Source organism: Mobula hypostoma, chromosome 10 (genome assembly GCF_963921235.1).
Source record: "Mobula hypostoma chromosome 10, sMobHyp1.1, whole genome shotgun sequence".
Taxonomy (NCBI): Eukaryota; Metazoa; Chordata; class Chondrichthyes; order Myliobatiformes; family Myliobatidae; genus Mobula; species Mobula hypostoma.
Window position 1 is genome coordinate 17,595,904 of NC_086106.1, and position 20,710 is coordinate 17,616,613.

The 20,710-nt window shown below is 50.1% G+C and overlaps 1 protein-coding gene and 1 long non-coding RNA gene across 3 annotated transcripts in view; one reads left to right on the forward strand and one right to left on the reverse strand.

Moving 5' to 3' along the window:
• The window catches only part of LOC134352716 (uncharacterized), a 54,560-nt gene that overhangs the window by 13,312 nt on the left and 20,538 nt on the right, over window positions 1-20,710 (forward strand). The window lies entirely within an intron of this gene.
• pnkp (polynucleotide kinase 3'-phosphatase) overlaps window positions 7,108-20,710 on the reverse strand; it is a 46,967-nt gene continuing 33,364 nt past the window's right edge. The window contains exons 15-16 of one of the 2 annotated variants that reach the window (XM_063060111.1): window positions 8,134-8,201; window positions 7,108-7,802 (exon numbers count right to left, since the gene is read on the reverse strand). In XM_063060111.1, coding sequence (XP_062916181.1) covers window positions 7,682-7,802; window positions 8,134-8,201 — 189 coding nt within the window. In that variant the 3' untranslated portion in view covers window positions 7,108-7,681. The remainder of the gene's footprint in view (window positions 7,803-8,133; window positions 8,202-20,710) is intronic. The other variant, XM_063060110.1, reaches the window with a different exon arrangement.

A 20,710-nucleotide genomic window follows, 5' to 3' on the forward strand; every position in this document is an offset into this window, starting at 1 on the left:
ATGGCCTGCCCCCACCTCTCCCTCCCCACCATCTTCTCTCCTTCTTTTCCCTCCCTCCCATCCCTTCTCTCCCCCCCGGATGCCTTGTTTCTCTCTCCCCACTCCCTCTCTCCACCCCTTCCCGCTCCCTCTTCCCCTCCCCCGCTCCCTCTCTCCGCCCCTCCCTGTCTTTCTCACTTTACCAGTTCCTCCTTCCATTCTGGTAACGGTAACCAGGTAAACCAAGAGAAGGGAATCCTCGTCAGCCGCATGCTGACTAATCTCCGAATCAGGAAGCAGTGAGGGAGACCCGGAGCAGAGGCAGCAGGGAAGCTTTCCTTGTTTACCCAACACCTGGAGAAGCCCTGCGGAGGCGGAGGTTTCCCTTCCGCCTGGCTCCACACCCCTCCCATGCCCATAAACTGCTCCTGCCCCCATCGCTTCTCACCATCCACCTGACTCCCTCCCCAGCCCCGACAACGCTAGGACCCCCACAATGGAGAGGTTGCTGAGGAGTACCAACGAACCGGGGGGTGGGGGAGCTGAAGTTGGCTGGAGTTCTAAAGACCCTCGAATGTAGACAAGGTGGTAAAGATTGGAGATACTTAACGTTAGTCAGGACCCTCCCTCTCCAGGACGTGCCCTCTTCTTGTTACCACCATCGAGGAGGAGGTACAGGGGCCTGAAGAGCCAAACTCAGCAGCTCTTCCCCTCCGCCATCAGATCTCTAAACGGTACCTCTTGGACCAGTGATTTCCTTTTGTAATTCGCAATGGTACTTTAGTAAAAGGGTGCGGAGGGGATTTCCCGGGTAAGCGTTAACTGGGATGGAGCCCCTCTCTGTGACCAGGATAAACTGGGGTGGAGGAGACCTAGAGCGCACATGGCCATGCTTTATAAAACCAGGAACAGGTTGAATGGCCTGATTCAGCTCCTGCGTCTTATAGCAGAGTGCAGATACAGTCCTGTACAACATTCCCAAGGGATACGATGGCGTGGGGATTGACCTGGAGGGGTGCCTATACACTGGGGATGGGTGTGTCTGAAGGGAGGGTGTATGGGGGGGACGACACAAAACATACAGAACTGTGCAAAAGTCTTAGGTACATGCACACACACATACACGCACACGTATATACACACACACACACACGCACACAGACACACAAGCACACGTATACACACACACACACACACGTATACACACACACAGACACACAAGCACACGTATACACACACACAGACACACAGACACACACAAGCACACGTATACACACACACACACACACACACACGTGTATATATATATATATATATATATATATATATTAGGGAGCCTGACTTTTGCACAGTACCGTAGTAATTTTGTGTACTGCTGCCACAAAAGAAAAACAAATTTCTTGCCATATGTGGGTGAGTATTGTGTACAGTTTTGGCTACAGGAAAGATGTAAATAAGGTTGAAAGAGGACAGGGAAAATTTACAAGGATGTCGCTGGGTGGGCAGACCTGAGCTATAAGGAAAGATTGAATAGGTTAGGACTCTATTCCTTAGAATGTAGAAGATTGTGAGGAGATTTGATAGAGGTATACAAATTATGATGGGTTAATGCAAGCAGGCTTTTACCACTGACGTTGGGTGGGACTGCAACCAGAGGTCATGGGTTAAGGGTGAAAGGTGAGGAGTTTAAAGGGAACATGAGGGGAGACATCTTCACTCAGAGGGTCCTGAGAGTGTGGAACGAGCTGCCAGCACAAGTGGTGCATGTGAGCTCGATTTCAACTTTTAAATGAGGTTTGGATGGGTACATGGATGGTAGGGGCATGGAGGGCTATGGTCCTGCTGCAGGTCGATGGGAGTAAGTAGTTTAAATGGTTTTAGCGAGGACTAGATGGGCCAAAGGGCCTGTTTCTGTGCTGTACTTCTTTATAGCTCTAGGGTGATAAACCTGATTCTGATCTGGGTCTCGATTGTGGACTGAGAGTGGGAAGGGGGCAGGGAGAGGGGAATCGTGGTTGGAGAAAGGGGAGGGGAGATGGGAGGGAGCAAGAAGCACCAGAGAGACATTCTGTAATGATCAATAAACCAACTGTTTGGAATCAAATGACCTGCCTGGTGTATCAGGGCTGGGTGTGTGTGCAGCCCCTCTCCCCGACACACATTCTCTGCCCCCTGTCCCACATCCCTCCCGCAGCGCTCCACCCTCACCATTGCCAGCATCCTTTGCTCCCGCCAGATGTGTAAACTCACTCTCTGCCCCGCGTTGACAAATGCAGTACTGTGCAAAGGTCCTGGGCACTGTAGGTATATACAGTATTTGTGCCTGAGACTTCTGCACGGTGGGTGTAGAAATACGCCATTCGGCCCCTCCAATTAATCATGACTGCTTTATTTTTCCTCTCATCCCACTCTCCTGCCTCCTCCGTGTAACCTTCGACACTTTGATGAATCAAAAATCCATCAGCCCACACTTTAAATGTACCCAATGACTTGACGTCCGTAGGGCCTGTGGCGATGGATTCCACAGGTTCACCACTCTGGCTGAAGAATCTCCTCCTCATTGCCGTTCTAAAGAATGTCCCTCTATTCCAAGTCCCTACCCTCTGGTCTTAGACCCTCCCCCCACTACTGGAAACATCCTCTCCGTGTCCACTCTATCTCGGTCTCTCAATATTTGAAACTTCTCAATACTTCAATCTTTCTAGCAAGTGCAGGGCTAGCTGCTACTCGGACATTAACCCAGCACTTCTTGCACCAGTCTCGTGAACCTTCTCCAGTGCCAGTCCATCTTATTCTAGACAAGGGGTCCAGTCCCTGATGGAGTCTCTGGCTCAGAGGTCTTCCAGGTAAGGTGGAACTAGAGAAAGGGAGTAGAGGTTAGGAGGGGACCTGAGGTGAAACCTCATCGCGCAGAGGGCAGAGAGGGCCTAGCCCTCAGGAGCAGATGCAATGGGAGACAAAGACTCGAATGGTCCACAGCAGGAGCCGAGTGCTGGGAGGTGGGCTGAGCATGCAAGGCTGCCCGGTGGATGCAGGGAACCAGATGGCGTGCCTGTGTGCAGTCAGCCATCCTGGGTCAAACATGTCGACATAGTCCCAAAGAAGGCATGCCGCCTGATCTACTTCATTAGCAGGTTAAGGTGATTTGGTTTGATAACTAAGACTCTTGCAAATCTTTCCTACTGTATGGCAGAGGTTGTTATAACTGGGGTGAGGGCGTGCTAATGGGGACCAGCTCCCACTGCCTGTTAAATGCTCCCAATGGCTTGCGTGTCGAACAGCCTCTGACAACCAAGTCCAGCTCCCGGCCTTCACGTGTGCCTGAGCTACCGAGCCCGGCGGAGCTGTTTCCACTGACAGGAGAAGGGGCAAAGGTGGGTTGCTGGCACCTTAAAACCAGTCGCTTTGGGCAGACGGGGCTTGTCAGCCGTGGTTGGCAGCTCATCTAGGAGAAGGGAAACTCTGATCTCAAACCTCCGCTGTCCCCACTCATGGAGAAGGCCTCAGGGGTGAATCCCGACGGAAAACTCCAGAGCTGGAGTCCCTGAGGCAGTCCCACGTTGAGCTCAACGCCGACTGGCAGCTCCTGCGTCGTCGCTGGTGCCAAACCGTATCAGTCTCTGCCGTTCCGTTGGGTTCATGGGGGAGCTTGCTACACGGACAACAGCTTGCTCTCTGCCCAGGCTAGATAGCTGGGTGCAACATCCATGGTTGATCCTGACTGAGGGAGGCCTCACAGTGGAGAGCATCACCATCCGGTCTGGGGGGCTCCACTGGACAGGATCTGGAAAAGCTGTGGGATCAGCCAGCTCCATCGAGCGTACGGCCCTCCCCACCGTCGAGCTCATCTTCAAGAAGTGGTGTCTCAGGAGGGCGGCGCCCATCATTAAGGACCCCGGGCAGGGCTGTCTGTTTCACACCCGATGCCGGCCGGCATTTCGGGGCATCTCCCTCCTTCCTGGAGCCTCAGGGGCTGGGATGGGAGCGATGTCCCCACCAGTGGCTCCGTGGCGGCAGGGCTCACGTTCCGGAACTCTTGTCCAATTTTGTATTGTCTGCATAAATTGTTCTTTTTTTCTCTGCCCATTGGGTGTTTCGGGGTGTTTGTTGCGTGGGGTGTTTTAATGGGTTTCTTTCTTCTGTGGCTGCCTGCAAGAAAACCAATCTCCTGGGTTGTATATGGGATACATACTTTGATATTAAACATAATGTGGACATTTTCAAGAGGGAGTGAACCAAGAAGGCAGCACCAGCCCCTGAACGACTCTCACTGTCTGGGACATGACGTCTTCTCATTGGTCCCACCGGGGAGGAGGTACTGGAGTCTTGGAGATTCACACTCAACGATTCCAGAACAGCTTCTTCCCCACCGCCATGAACACTAACCTGATATTCCTTTTGTTTCAAACTATTTACTTTGTAGTTTATCGCCAGCTGTATGTCTTTGCACCGTACGACTGCTGCAAAAGCAACTAGCCAGTGCGGACAATGACCAGTGAGGACAACTAGCCAGTGAGAACAATGACCAGTGCAGGCAGCTAGCCAGTGCGGACAATGACCAGTGAGGACAACTAGCCAGTGCGGACAATGACCAGTGAGGGCAGCTAGCCAGTGCGGACAATGACCAGTGAGGACAACTAGCCAGTGCGGACAATGACCAGTGAGGACAGCTAGCCAGTGTGGACAATGACCAGTGCAGGCAGCTAGCCAGTGCGGACAATAACCAGTGAGGACAGCTAGCCAGTGCGGACAATGACCAGTGCTGGCAGCTAGCCAGTGAGGACAACTCTTGTGTTGTTTACAGCCATGACTTTACTGCTGGGGGAAGCGGTTGTTTACAGTGCCTGGTATTGGTGAGTAGCCACAGAGAGGAGCTGGAATCGTGCCTCACCTCATCATTTGCTTCCCAGCTGTTAATTCCTTTGCTGACAGCGAGGCGATTTGCATGTGGCCGGAGGTGTGGGAGAAATGTTTCCGTGAGTGTACGGTGTCATTCAACACCCTCGCCCAGTTGGGGAGGAGGGGACACGCACAAGGGCACATCTCCCTCTCGCAGAGCCGTGCTTCCTGCTCGCCAGCTCTCTAAACAGCCAGGCAGCGCTCCCTCACCGCCAGCCTGTCCACAGCGCCGTGCGCCCTCCCCCACCTCCCCTCTAAAGCGCTCTCTCCTTGCCATCCTTCCCGATGTGTGGCACTCCCTCTCTTCACCGTGGTCTCCTCCCTGCCCCTCCCACAGCACGGCTCGCTCTCTCCTCTGTCCCTCGTATGGTACCCCCTCCTTCCTCCCTGCCCCTCCTGCGGCGCTCTCTACCCATTGATCCGAAGAACGTGCCCGTCCCTACACCCAAACCCACACTCAAGTAGTCGCACTTCAGGGAAGAGAAATGGGGCCGGGGACTCTGGCAGTGAACGGCAGGTCCCTGGGCAAGTGTCGTCGAACAGAGGCACCCAGGGGTGCAGGTATGTGGTTCTTGCAGACAGAGAGGGTGGTGAAGAAGGTGCTTCATCAGTTAGGGCACTGCATACAGGAGTTGGGACGTTACGTTGCAGTTGAAGACGACGTAGGTGAGGAGTACTGTGGTCGGTTTTGATCGCCCTCCTGTAGGAGATGTTATTATACTGCAGACAGCGCTTAGAAAGAGATTGTGGAGCCTGACGAACGAGGGAAGGTTGTGCAGAGAACAGAGCAGCACAGGGCCTTCGGCCCACTGTGTCGTGCTGAGGAGTTGGGACGTTATGTTGAAGTTGTACAAGACGCTGCTGAGGTGAATTTGGAGTATCGTGGGCAGTTCTGGTCACCTACTTACAGGAAAGATACCGATAAGCTTGAGAGAGTGCAGGGAAAATTTACGAGGATGTCATCAGGATTCAATAATAAAAGCATCCGTTAGTCTTGCGCGACCATGGATCTGCACCTGGAAAGTCTTCACTCTCCAGGGCGCAGGCCTGGGCAAGGTTGTTTGGAAGACCAGCAGTTGCCCATGCTGCAAGTCTCCCCTCTCCACGACACCGATGTTGTCCAAGGGAAGGGCATTAGGACCCATACAGCTGACCCCAGTGTTGTCGCAGAGCAATGTGTGATTAAGTGCCTTGCTCAAGGACACAACACGCTGCCTTGGCTGGGGCTCGAACTCACGACCTTCAGATCGCCAGTCCAATGCCTTAACCACTTGGCCATGTGCCCACACCATCAGGATTCAAGGGCCTGAGTTACAAGATACATTACTCCCCGGAGGGCAGGAAACTGGAGATCTTCTAGAGGTCATGAGAGGGATAGACAAATTGACATAGGCTTTCTTTTCCCTCCTCACCCAAGTTGGGTGGGAGCATAACTAGAGGTCATAGGTTTAGGGCAAAAGGTGAAATATGTAAGGGGGAACTTCTTCACTCAGAGAAAACGAGGTTTTGGAATGAGCTGCCAGTGGAAGTGGTGGTTGTGTGTTCTGATGCAAAATATAGGTGGTGGTTGATGGCTTATGGTCCGGGTGTAAGTAGGTGGGACCAGACAGAAGATCAGGTTGCATGGACTAGATAGTGCACGTGGCCTGTGTCTGTGATGCAGTGCTCTCTAGCTGTGACGTAATCTGCTCATTTCTCTGGTATTTATATCCCCAGGCCACACATTCCCGCGTTGACAATAAACTTGAAAGTCCCCACCCTTGTCAGCCAATTTTCCTATGTAAACGGTCAAGTGCAACGCAGCCCTCCAGCCACGAAGGGGCACCGTGAACAATTCACAGGCCAAATTCTGGCCTCGCTGGGGACGTGGGGCGCCTCCCACGTCAAAGAAAACTCCCAGTGTCTCCACTTCCTCAGAAAGCTGAAGGAATTTGGCAAGTCCCCTCCAACCCTCACCCATTTTTAATCCATGCACCATAGAAAGCATCCAGTCAGAATGCACCACAGGTTGGCACGGCGACTGCCCTGCTCGTGACCGCAAGAAACCGCGGGCAAAGTCTACGGAAGGGAAATAAACAGTCGAACATTTGGGCCCGCTGAAGGGTCTCAGCCCAAAACATCGACTTTATTCCCCTCCGTAGATGCTGCCTGACCTGCTGAGTTCCTCAGGCCCGTCCTGGGTGCCAGAATCCCGTGTGTTTGTGCTATTAAGACAAAAACTTTATGCCATCCTGAAAGTTTATTTCCCGGGCAGTTAATCTGATCAACCATTCCAATTAGACTCCCAACCATTCAGACACTACACTGGACTGTAAACACTTAAAACCACCTTTCATAATGTGGTATTTCAATATTTTATTTCATATTCACACTTCTAATTTTATTTTTACACAATATTTTATTCTGTATAACTGTTGGATGCTGTTTTCTGTAGTGCCAACACACCTCTGTAGTTTCCTAAAACTTGTCAATGTATGTGGCGAGTATCATTTACCCTTGATGGGTTGATCTATAAGGACTGTATGCAAATCAGAGAGTCGCTGTACCTGAATAAACTATCTACCTGTGCAAACATTCGACTCAGAGGATGTGGCCACAGCCTCTGCCTCTCTGCCCAGAGGGACACTCACACCAGCTGGATTGTGGCTACATTTTATTGCAGGGTACAGACAGATACAGGGTTCGGGACCATGGCCCGAGTGCCGGCAGTGCAGGGCGACCCCACAGCCCCCGATCCGGGCGTCGTCCTCTCCGGGATCCGCGGCCAGGGGGTGGCGGATGGTCGGGAAGGAGGTGGCAGATCTCAGCCCTCAGAGAAGAGGCGATAGTGTTCCTGCAGCTTGGGATCCTGGAACCGGGGCAGGAAGTTGATGCGCAGGATGGTGGAGAAACCCTCGCTCAGGGTAGGTTCCACGTACCGCTTCCTGTTGGAGATGGAGGGAGGGGTAGAGATGTTGACAGCTGATGTTTAAGTGGGGGGGGGGCTGCAATTGAGCTCCCACCCTACCAGGTCCAACCCAGAGCTCATTGACGGAGCGGATAACGCCTTAGTTTGTGCGGGAGGGTGGGGAGGGAATGAAACGGTGCTCAGTGAGGAGGGGTGGGACAGACAGAGGTAACGCTCTTGGAGGGGGGAGATAATGGGTGTTAGAGAGGGAGGGTGGGTTGGGGTGAGGGGCAGGAGGTTGGGAGGCAAAGGGAGGGATGAGGGGTAGCGGTGTGGCTGGACAGAGGGCGAGAGAACTAGGGACTCACCGACTGCTGTTCATCACCACCTCGTTGACTGGAGCGTGACCATCTCCGGTGTATGTCATCTCTCGGAACTGTGGTGGGGTGAGGGGAGGACGGAGGGTAGGGTTGGGGTGTGGAGGGGGAGAAAACGCCATGTAAGTTCACCCATCACACCTTCCGTGACTCCCTCTGTTCTTTCCCATCAACCGCCACCATCTCACTCCCCCCACCCCAGCCCAATTATCTGGACAGATTCGGCAGCCAGCAGATGCACCCCTCCCTCCCTCTACACACGGACAACTCCTTCCTGGTGTCTGTTCGTACCTCTCTCTCCCCCCTCCTCCCGAACCTCAATGACTTGCTCCCTGCCTCAGCCATACCTCTCCCCCACCCTCCCTGCACGTACTGCTACTTAGAACTGACTCATACAAGAACATGAGATTTAGGAGCAGAATTAGGGCATCTGGCCCATAGTCTCCTCTTCCATTTCACCATTTTCCCTCTCAGCCCCAATCCCCTGCCTTCTCCCCGTATCCTTTCATTCTTTGTCCAGTCATAAATCTACCAACCTCTGCCTTAAATATACACGAAGACTTGGCCTCCACAGCTGCCTGTGGCAAAGAATTCCACAGATTCACCACTCTTTGGCTAAATAAGTTCTTCTCCATCTTTGTTTTAAAAGGACCCCCTTCTATTCTAGGCTGTGTCCTCTAGTCTTAGACTTTCCCACCAGAGGAAACAGCCACTATATCAAAGCCTCTCAACATTCGATAGGTTTCAATTGGATCACCCCTCATTGTTCATGTGACAAGCTGTTCAATGCTGGAATCATTTTCGTGAACCACCTTTGAACCCTCTCCAGTTTCAGCACATCCTTTCTAAGGGGCCCAGAACTGTTCGCAATACTCCAAGCGAGGCCTCAGCAGTGCTCCAGAAACGCTCAACATTACATCCTTGCTTTTGTATTTTAGTCCTCTGGAAATGAATGCTAACATCTCATTTGCCTTCCTCACCACTGACTCAACCTGCAAATCGACATTTACGGAATCCTGTACAAAGACTCCCAAGTCCCTTTGTGCCTCAGATTTTTGTATTTTCTCTCCATTTAGAAAATATTACACCATAAGACAAAGGAGCAGAAGTCGGCCATTTGGCCCATTGAGTCTGCTCCGCCATTTTATCATGAGCTGATCCAGTCTCCCATTTAGTCCCACTCCCCCGCCTTCTCACCATAACCTTTGATGCCCTGGCTACTCAGATACCTGTCAATCTCTGCCTTAAATACACCCAATGACTTGGCCTCCACTGCTGCCCGTGGCAACAAATTCCATAGATTCACCACCCTCTGACTAAAAAAAATTTCTTCGCATTTCTGTTCTGAATGGGCGCCCTTCAATCCCTAAGTCATGCCCTCTCGTACTAGACTCCCCCATCATGGGAAACAACTTTGCCACATCCACTCTGTCCATGCCTTTCAACATTCGAAATGTTTCTATAAGGTCTCCCCTCATTCTTCTAAATTCCAAGGAATACAGTCCAAGAGCGGACAAACGTTCCTCAAATGTTCTATCCTCTTATTTCTTCTACCAAAGTGCATGACCAGACACTTCCCAACGCTGTACTCAATCTACTTCATTGTCCATTCCCCTCATCTAATCTAAGCCCTAGTAGTTTTCTGCTTCCTCAAAACCTCCTGTCTCTCCAACTACCTTTGTATTGTCCGCAAACTTTGCAACAAAGGCATCAATTCCATCATCCGAGTCACTAATATTTCACGTTAAAAGAAGCGGTCCCAACACTGAACCCTGTGGAACACCACGAGTCACCAGCAGCCAACCCGAAAAGGCTCCCTTTCTTCCCACTCTTTGCCCTCTGCCAGTCAGCCACGTCATCCATGCTAGAATCTTTCCTCGAATACCACGGGCTCTTATCTTAAGCAGCCTCATGTGCAGCACCTTGTCAAAGACCCAAGTACACAACATCAACCGATTCTCCTTTGTCTACCCTGCTTGTTATTTCTTCAAAGAATTCCAACAGATTTGTCAGGAAAGACTTTCCTTTGATGAAACCATGCTGACTTCTGCCCATTTTATCATGTGCCTCCAAGTAACCTGAAACCACGTCTTTGCAACAGCTTCTCAACCACTGAGGTCAGACTAACCAGCCTATAGTTTCCTTTCTTCTGCCTCTCTCCCTTCTTGAAGAGTGGAGTGACATTTACAATTTTCCAGTCTTCTGGAACCATTCCAGAATATAGTGATTCTTGAAAAGATCATTACTAATGCCTCCACAATCGCTTCAACCACCTTTTAGAACCCTGTTGTGTAGACCATCTGATTCAAGTGACTTATCTATATTTAGACCTTTCAGTTTCCCAGGAACCTTCTCTCCAGTTGTAATTTCGCACACTTCGTGACCCTTGACACCTGGAACTTCCATCATACCACTAGTGTCTTCCACAGTGAAGACTGATGTAAAACACTTCCTCAGTTCATCTGCTATTTCCTTGTCACCTAATACTACCTCTCCAGCATCGTTTTCCAGCAGTCCGATATCCACTCTCACCTCTTTTACACTTCATGTATCTGAAGAAACTTTTTCCTCTTTAATATTATTGGGCAGCTTACTTGCCTATTTCATCTTTTCCTTCTTAATGACCTTTTTAGTTGCCTTCTGTTGGTTTTTAAAAGCTTCCCAATCCTCTAACTTCCCACTAATTTTTGCTCAATTATATGCCCTCTCTTTGGCTTTGATTTCTCATTAGCCACAGTTGTGTCATCTTGCCTTTAGAATACTTCTTCCTCTTTGCGATGTATATATCCTTTGCCTTCTGAATTACTCTCAGAAACTCCAGACATTGCCACTCTGCCATCATCCCTGCCAGTGTTCTTTTCCAATCAATTCTGACCAACTCCTCTCTCATGCCTCTATAATTCCCTTTACTCCGCTATTCTATCATATTATGATCACTTGTCCCCAAAGGGTTCTTTTACCTTAATCTCTAATCAATTCTGTTTCATTGCACAACACCCAATCCAGAATAGCTGATCCTTTCGTGGGCTCAACCATAGCCGACTCGAAAGCCATTTCATAGGTACTCTACAAATTCCCCCTCCCGGGATCCAGCACCATCCTGATTTTCCCAATCTACCCGCACATTGAAGTTACCCTTTTGGCATGTATTTACTATCTCCTATTGTAATCTGTGGGCCACATCCTTACTACTGTTTGGGGCTCTGTATACAACTCCCGTCAGGGTCTTTTTACCCTTGCAGTTCCTTAGCTCTATCTGCAATTCAACACCTTCCGACCCTATGTCACCTCTTCCTAATAATTTGCTTTCATTTTTCACCAACAGAGAACGCCGCCCCGTCTGTTTTCGTGCCTCTCCTTTCAATGCAATGTGTATCCTCGGACATAATCATCTTTCAGCCACAATTCCATGATGCCTACAACATCACACCTACCAATCTGTAACTGTGCTACAAGTTCATCTAACTTATGCCCTACACTGCTTGCATTCAGATACAAACCTTCAGTCCTGTATTCACCCCTTTTGATTTTGTTCACCTTTTGCATTGCAACTTATCCTGTTGACTGCAATTTTGCCCCATCGTCAGCCTCCCCTTGCTGGGAGTCTCACTACACATGACCTCTGTTTGTAAACCAACTACCTCATGCTCAGCCCTCTCACTCCGGTTCCCAGCCCCCTGCCACATCAGCTGAATATCTCTCTCTCCTCCCAGGACTGGAGCCGAATCCTCGCCAAAACACTGACCAGTTCCTTCTCTGCTTTTGTTTCAGATTTGACACATCTGCAGCGATCCGATTTTGGTCTCAGCTCCTGCCCCTTCTCCCCGCATCCCCACCCTCTCCGCTTCTCTGTTAAGCTTCAATGTCGGTTTTGAATACAGCGTGTGGGATGGGCGCAGATGGCCCAGACCACCACAGGGATAAACTCCCTCTCCAACAGAAATGGAAAGAGCAGAGCGATTACCTATCGGACAGTGTTTAGTGTTGAGGTGGCAGAGTGCAGTGCCAGCAGCAATTCGCGGTTCCTTTCCCGCCACTGCGTGTAAGGAGTTAGTTTTCCCCGTGACTGTGTGACAGTCAGGGTTAGTGACTCGTTGGCGTAGGAAGTGTGGCCACACCGCCGGGCCGCCCCCAGCACAATCCTCACCGATTTCATTTGAAGCAAAACGACGCAATTCACAGTGTCTCGATGTCCACGTGACAAATAAAGCTAGTCGTAAAAGGGCTTTGCTGCGTCTGACCCTTTTTACAAAAAATACGTTCATTGCAACTCGGAAACAAAGAGACGGTAACAGTGACTACCACAAACTGAACTCAAGGGTTCCCAGCACTATCCAGTGTATGGAACACAGGCCTCCTCTCGTGCCAAGGTGAGGCCACCCTCAGGGTGGAGGAGCAACACCTTCTATTACCCCTGGCTAACCTCCAACCTGATGCAATGAATATAGTTTTCTCAAACTTCTGGTAAAAAAAAATCTCCCTCCCCCCTCCCCTCTTCTATTCCCCACTCTGGCCTCTTACCCCTTCTCACCTCCCTCTGGGTCCTCTCCTTCACCTTCTCCCATGGTCCACTCTCCCATCAGATCCTTTCTTCTCCAGCCCTTTACCCTTCCCTCCCACCTAGCTTCACCTATCGCCGCTAGCTGTCCTCCCTCCCCTCCACCCACTGGCATTCTCTCGGAAGGAGAACCTTGGCCCGGAACGTCGACTGTATTCACTTCCAGAGACGCTGTCTGACCTGCAGAGTTCCCTCCAGCATCTTGACTGCATTGCTATAGCATCCACCAGTAATTACACGGAGCAGTAGAGCCATGGTGCTGGCTTTCTTTTAATCTACTCACCCACTGTTCTGTGTAAACAAGAGAAAATATGCACTTGCTGGAAGTTAAGGTAATACACATAAAAATGCTGGAGGAACTCAGCAGGCCAGGCAGCATCTATAGCAAAGAGTAGCCAGTCAATGTTTCGGGCTGCCTGGCCTGCTGAGTTCCTCCAGCATTCTGTGTCTATTACTATCTCTGAGATCACCCCGATACTTTCCTCCAATCTCCTTAAAATTACACCCCCCTTGTATTAACTATTTCCGGCCTGGGGGAAAGACGCTGGCTATCCACTCTACCAATGCTATACACCCCTATCAAGTTATCTTTCACCCTCCACTCCACAGAGAAAAGGCCCTACCTCGCTCAATCTTTCCTCATAAGGCATGCTCTCTAATCCAGGCAGCGTCCTGGTAAATCTCTCTAAAGCTTCCACATCCTTCCAACAATGAGGCGACCAGAACTGGGCACGATACTCCAAGGCCGGTCTAACTGGAGGCTTATAGAACTGCAACATTACCTTGTGGTTCATCAACTCAAACCCACCCCCCACCCCCCCAACTAATGAAGGCCAATCACCCCATCAATTTAAGCACAACTTTGTGGGGTCTAATGACGTACACCGCCACGACCCCTGATTCTCCTGGCATTAACCCTGTAATCTGCCGTGGAGTTTGATGTTCCAGGATGCATCACGTCACACGTTTCCGTCCGTCACTCCTCAGCTCTGCTCTGCCTCATACCAACATCCTGCTGCAGCCTACCACCATCAAATGTTGTAATCGGTAAACTTACTAACCCAGCTTTCCACTTCCCCATCCGAGTCAGAACTTTGAGTAAGCTTTGTTCTTCCTCTTGACTAGATGTTCCACATCGCATGTCAAACTCACCCCCCCAGTCTTTTCCTGCCTCAGTAGGACAAAGTTACCCATGACCTCACACAACTGGTCCATAAATAACTCCACATTTCTGCTGTGCTTTTCCCCGAGTAAATCTGTTCCCAATTTACGCCAATGGCATCACAATTCGCTTCCCCCCCGACCGCCTCCATACAGTTTGCTCCACTCCACCTCCAAGGCTGTGGAGAATGTCGGGGAGTCATGGGCACGGTCTGCGAAATGCTCGCCTGCCAAGACAGCTGTCACCTGACCAGATCCATTGCCTCATTCCAGACCCAGTCTGCCTTCTCCTCGAGTCGGCCAGTCTATGTACTGTGCCAGGAATCCTCCTGGACACCCATGTAACGAGTTCTGCCCCATCCACAACTTCTGCACTAAGGAAGTGCTAATCTGCATTAGGGAAGTCAAAGTCACGCATGACATCAACCCCGTTATTTTTCTCAATATCTGGAGAGTATTTCTAAACAGAGTGATTGGTCCCTTCCCGTTTCTGACTTCCCCCACACTGACTCGGAAGATCATATAACCATACAACAATTACAGCACGGAAACAGGCCATCTCGGCCCTTCTAGTCCGTGCTGAACTCTTACCCTATCCTATTCCCACCGACCTGCACCCAGCCCATAATCCTCCATTCCTTTCCTGTCCATATATCTATCCAATTTAGCTTTAAACGACAACATAGAACCTGCTTCAACCACTTCTGCTGGAAGCTCGTTCCACACAGCTACCACTCTCCGAGTAAGGAAGTTCCCCCTCATGTTACCCCTAAACTTTTGTCCTCTAATTCTCAACCCATGCCCTCTTGTTTGGATCTTCCCCCCTCTCAATGGAAAAAGTCTAACCACGTCAACTCTATCAATCCCCCTCATAATTTTAAACACCTCTATCAAGTCTAGATGGGGGGGGGTAAATTGGATTAGTAAGTATGCAGGTGATACTAAGGTAGGTGGTTTTGTGGATGATGAGTCAGGCACAACCACAGCAACTCCAAGACAATCCCTCCATGACGTCAACAGCAGGAAATCTGCAGATGCTGGAATTTCAAGCAACACACATAAAAGTCGCTGGTGAACGCAGCAGGCCGGGCAGCATCTATAGGAAGAGGTACAGTCGATGTTTCGGGCTGAGACCCTTCGTCAGGACTAACTGAAGGAAGAGTTAGTAAGAGATTTGAAAGTGGGAGGGGGAGGGGGAGATCCAAAATGATAGGAGAAGACAGGAGGGGGAGGGATGGAGCCAGGAGCTGGACAGGTGATTGGCAAAAGGGATACGAGAGGATCATGGGACAGGAGGCCCAGGGAGAAAGAAAAGGGGGAGGGGGGAAGCCTAGAGGATGGGCAAGGGGTATAGTGAAACGGACAGAGGGAGAAAAAGAATATATATATAAAAATAACGGATGGGGTATGAGGGGGAGGTGGGGCATTAGCAGAAGTTTGAGAGGTCAATGTTCATGCCATCAGGTTGGAGGCTACTCAGACGGAATATAAGGTGTTGTTCCTCCAACCTGAGTGTGGCTTCATCTTTACAGTAGCGGAGGCCGTGGATAGACATATCAGAATGGTAATGGGACATGGAATTAAAATGTGTGGCCACTGGGAGATCCTGCTTTCTCTGGCAGACAGAGCGTAGGTGTTCAGCAAAACGATCTCCCAGTCTGCGTCGGGTCTCACCAATATATAGAAGGCCACATCGGGAGCACTGATCTCCCTCCCCGCACTTATCCTTGGAAGCGGAACAAGTGCTACACATGCCCTTACACTTCCTCCCTTACCACCATTCAGGGCCCCAGACAGTCCTTCCAGGTGAGGTGACACTTCACCTGTGAGTCGGCTGGGGTGATATACTGCGTCCGGTGCTCCCGATGCGGCCTTCTATATATTGGTGAGACCCGACGCAGACTGGGAGACCGCTTTGCTGAACACCTACGCTCTGTCCGCCAGAGAAAGCAGGATCTCCCAGTGGCCACACATTTTAATTCCACGTCCCATTCCCATTCTGACATGTCTATCCACGGCCTCCTCTACTGTCAAGATGAAGCCACACTCAGGTTGGAGGAACAACACCTTATATTCCATCTGGGTAGCCTCCAACCTGATGGCATGAACATTGACTTCTCTAACTTCCGCTAAGGCCCCACCTCCCCCTCGTACCCCATCCATTATTTATATATATATATTCTTTCTCTCACTCTCCTTTTTCTCCCTCTGACTATATCCCTTGCCCATCCTCTGGGCTTCCCCCCTCCCCCTTTCTTTCTCTCTGGGCCTCCTGTCCCATTATCCTCTCATATCCCCTTTGCCTATCACCTGTCCAGCTCTTGGCTCCATCCCTCCCCCTCCTGTCTTCTCCTATCATTTTAGATCTCCCACTTTCAAATCTCTTATTAGCTCTTCTTTCAGTTAGTCCTGACGAAGGGTCTCGGCCTGAAACGTCGACTGTACCTCTTCCTATAGATGCTGCCTGGCCTGCTGCGTTCACCAGCAACTTTGATGTATGTTCTTCCATGACGTCACTCCTTTCTGCAGCTGTGATACTGACCGATTAGCAATGCCTCACCCTGGCCTCTCTTACCCCCTCCCACCCCATCCCTTTTGAAACATCTAAACCCCAAACAATTCAGCAGCCGTTCCTGCCCCCGTGAGAGCCAAGTCTCCACAACGACCATGTCATTGCTCCACGTACCGATCCAAGCTCAAAGCCTCTCACTCCTGTTCCAGATACCTCTTGCATTGAAATATTTACATCTCCAGCCATCCAGCTCACTGCAGTTATACCCTGTCGACTGCCTATCCTTCCTCACGGTGTCTGCATGTGAAATCTACGCCATCCTCTGACCCGTCACCCCGGCTCCTAAGTCTTTGCCAACCTTGTTTTAAATCCTTCCTAATAGCTCCAGCAAACCTGCCCACAAGGACATGAGGTCCCCTCGAGTTCAGGTGTAACCCGTCCCTTTCATACAGGTCATTCCTTCCCCAGAAGAGATCCCAAAGACCCGAAAATTTGAAACACTTCCCTCCACACCAATTTGTCAGCCACACATTCACCTGCCAAAGCATCCCATTCTTGCCCTTTCTGGCACGTGGCACAGACACCAATCCAGAGATTACTACCCTTGAGGATCTTTTCAGCTGCCTACCCATATTCTATCTTCAGGACCTCAGCTCCCTCCCCACCAATATCTACCATCTGGCTGCGCATCCTCCCTCTGCAAAATGCTGTGAGCCCAGACCGAAAAGTCCCTGTCCCTGCAACCTGGGGGGCAACATACACTCCAGGAGCTCCTTTCGTGACCACAGAATCCCTTGTTTACTCCCCTGACTATTAAATTCCCCACACATCCTCTCCTCAGCGACAGCAGATATCCAGGGTGGTATACTTGTTACTGAGGGGAATTGCCTTTTTATGATAACGTTTACCCCCTGCATTTCCCAGTGGTCCCAGAGCACCTCCGTGGTGCCCAGAGACACTCTCTGTTCTTTTCCCACGGTTACCCAGGCACAGATATACCCCTGGAAAATTGCCATAAGGTCTCCCTGGGCAGATCCCTCTAACGCCTGCATCCAGGACTCTCGGACAGCTAGTTGGCCAGCTTTAGGAGCAGGTTTACTCAGACATCCTCCTCCCTCCTTGCCCTCCTCCGTACTGGATGACCAAATATAAAGCAGATGGGTCTAGAAAGCAACCAGTGTGAGGAGCAGCTCCAGCAGGTATGAGTAGGAACTGCAGTCTCACACAAACCATGCAGACATGGTCCACCATCTCTTCCGGCCCACAGAAGTTACAGGCAGCTGGGAGATCCCTAGGACCATGTGGAGGGAGCTTCACTCTGTGTCTGACCCTGTAAGTGTGCGATGGGACGGTGTGGAGGGAGATTCACTCTGTGTCTGACCCCGGGAGTGTGTGATGGGACAGTGTGGAGGGAGATTCACTCTGTGTCTGACCCCGGGAGTGTGTGATGGGATAGTGTGGAGGGAGCTTCACTCTGTGTCTGACCCCGGGAGTGTGTGATGGGACGGTGTGGAGGGAGTTTCACTCTGTGTCTGACCCCGGGAGTGTGTGATGGGACAGTGTGGAGGGAGATTCACTCTGTGTCTGACCCCGGGAGTGTGTGATGGGACAGTGTGGAGGGAGCTTCACTCTGTGTCTGACCCCGGGAGTGTGTGATGGGACGGTGTGGAGGGAGTTTCACTCTGTGTCTGACCCCGGGAGTGTGTGATGGGACGGTGTGGAGGGAGTTTCACTGTGTCTGACCCCGGGAGTGTGTGATGGGACGGTGTGGAGGGAGTTTCACTCTGTGTCTGACCCCGGGAGTGTGTGATGGGACGGTGTGGAGGGAGTTTCACTCTGTGTCTGACCCCGGGAGAGTGTGATGGGACGGTGTGGAGGGAGATTCACTCTGTGTCTGACCCCGGGAGTGTGTGATGGGACAGTGTGGAGGGAGTTTCACTCTGTGTCTGATCCCGGGAGTGTGTGATGGGACGGTGTGGAGGGAGTTTCACTCTGTGTCTGACCCCGGGAGTGTGTGATGGGACGGTGTGGAGGGAGTTTCACTGTGTCTGACCCCGGGAGTGTGTGATGGGATGGTGTGGAGGGAGTTTCACTCTGTGTCTGACCCCGGGAGTGTGTGATGGGACGGTGTGGAGGGAGTTTCACTCTGTGTCTGACCCCGCGAGTGTGTGATGGGACGGTGTGGAGGGAGGTTCCGCCTACTTCCGGGGTGCCTACATGCGACTCGAGTAGCAGCAGTACTCTCAATGGATATGATTAAATATTTCCATTTCAGCCTGTTACAGCTAAAAAGCACAACTGTTTGCAAGGTCAGTACAGTCATCAAAGACGTCTTAATGCGTTTAAATGAACCATTGCTGCTTAAAACCGACGGAAACAACTGAGTCTGTGGTTGGAAGGGCCCACGGAGAAAACCTCCGAGAAAGCGTGGGTGGAGATCAGGATTACAAATACTTTTAAGGAAACGGTGTTTTAAACTCCCCATACCAATGAACTTGCTGCCGAACTTGCAGTCTCCGGTGAATAAAATCAATGATCTCAGCCAGGGCGCTGAATCAGAGGGACATTAGGACCACGTGTGTCCTTTGTTTCGCGGAATCCTGGTTAACCCCTTCCGTAACGGATGCAGCGATCCAGATCAACGGGTTTACTATACACTGTCAGGATAGATCGATAGGAGCTCTCAAAAGCAGAGGTGGAGGAGTAGGCCTCATGATCAACTCTTCTTGGTGCACAAATATATCAGTGCTGTCCCAATTCTGCTCACCAGACCTGGAATATCTAGCAGTAAAGTGCTGTCCTTTTTACCTACTATGAGGTCATTCTGGAAGCAGTTTACATTCCACCTCAGGCCACTGTCAAGCAGGCTTCAGATAATCTGACTAGTGGGATCAACATGCACAAAACAGCGCTCCCTAACGCCTTCACCATCGTTTTGGGAGATTTTAACAAGGCCAGTCTGGAAAGCTCACAAAGGAATTACCATCAACTTGCAATGCCAGAGGAAACACCACACTGCACCATTGTTACACCACCATCAAGAATGCCTACCGTGCTATTCCATGCCCTCACTTCGCGAAGTCTGATCACCTGGCTGTACTTCTACTCCTTGAGTAGAGGCAGAGACTGAAGACTGCAGCACCAAGAAGGTTTGGACAAGGAAAGCACAGAAGTGCCGACAGGACTGCTTTGAGTCGGTGGACTGGACTGCATTCAGGAATTCATCTTTGAATCTGGATGAGTATGCTGCAGTTGTTACCGACTTCATTAAAACCTGTCTGGATGAATGTGTGCCTACAAAGACTTACTGTACATTCCCAAAACCAAAAGCTGTGGATGAACCTGGAGTTATGTCATCTGCTGAAGGCTAGATCTGTGGCATTCAAGTCTGGCAACCTATGTTCCCTCTAAGCTGTGTGTGCACACGTTTTCCAACCAGCGCACAAAGGAAATTAACGTGCACACAAAAGGTTAAATACCTAAAATAATGTAGTAATTAATAATTATACTTACTGAAAATAATCTTTTAGCTCAATGTTTCTGTTAACTAGTTGGTCGGTTTTTCAAATACCACAATGCACGTCACTAATTTACGTCACCTCGCCTTTCTGTTCCGGTTTGTACAGCTGCATCACAGCAGCAGCCATCTTTGGTGGACAGTGTTCATATCGTAAAGTTTACAAAGATCTGTTTCAAATCCTGTAGATAGCTTACTAAGTTTTTATTGAAAAAGATCAGTCAAATGACCCTGTGGCTAAATACTGTCATAAGAAATGGATAAACATCACATACAAAGTAGCCTTACAGGTTTTAAGCGAAGTCTTTGATGAACTGGCTGCACTGTGCAAGGTTCTGCAAAACAGTGGCCCAACATCGATTGATTCACTTCATTTTGCGCGAGCCTCAATTAACAAGATAAAAAAGCAGCATCTGGGAGACAATGTTTCGTGGAGTGACAAAGTTAAAGTTTTGCTAAGCCAACAATGTGAAGAAAACATCACGGTAGATACAAGTTCACTGTTGACTTTTATAAATAGTCTCTGTGTTCATTTAGAAGAAAGGTTTACTGAAGATGAGGTACAAGAATGGTCAGCTTTTGATTTCTCTGCAATTGTAAATTGTGACTTCATATTTGGCGATGAACGAGATAATGCCTTATGTCTAAAATATCATGATTTTCTAGCTGAAAATACTGTAATAGTTTTATAGCTTAATGATTTCAAATTTTCCGTGCAAGAAAAAATTAAATCCAAACTGATTTCAAACTTTGCTCAAGTGATGGCATTTGTACTTCAAAATGAACCATTTTGCGACATAGAACATAGAACAGTACAGCA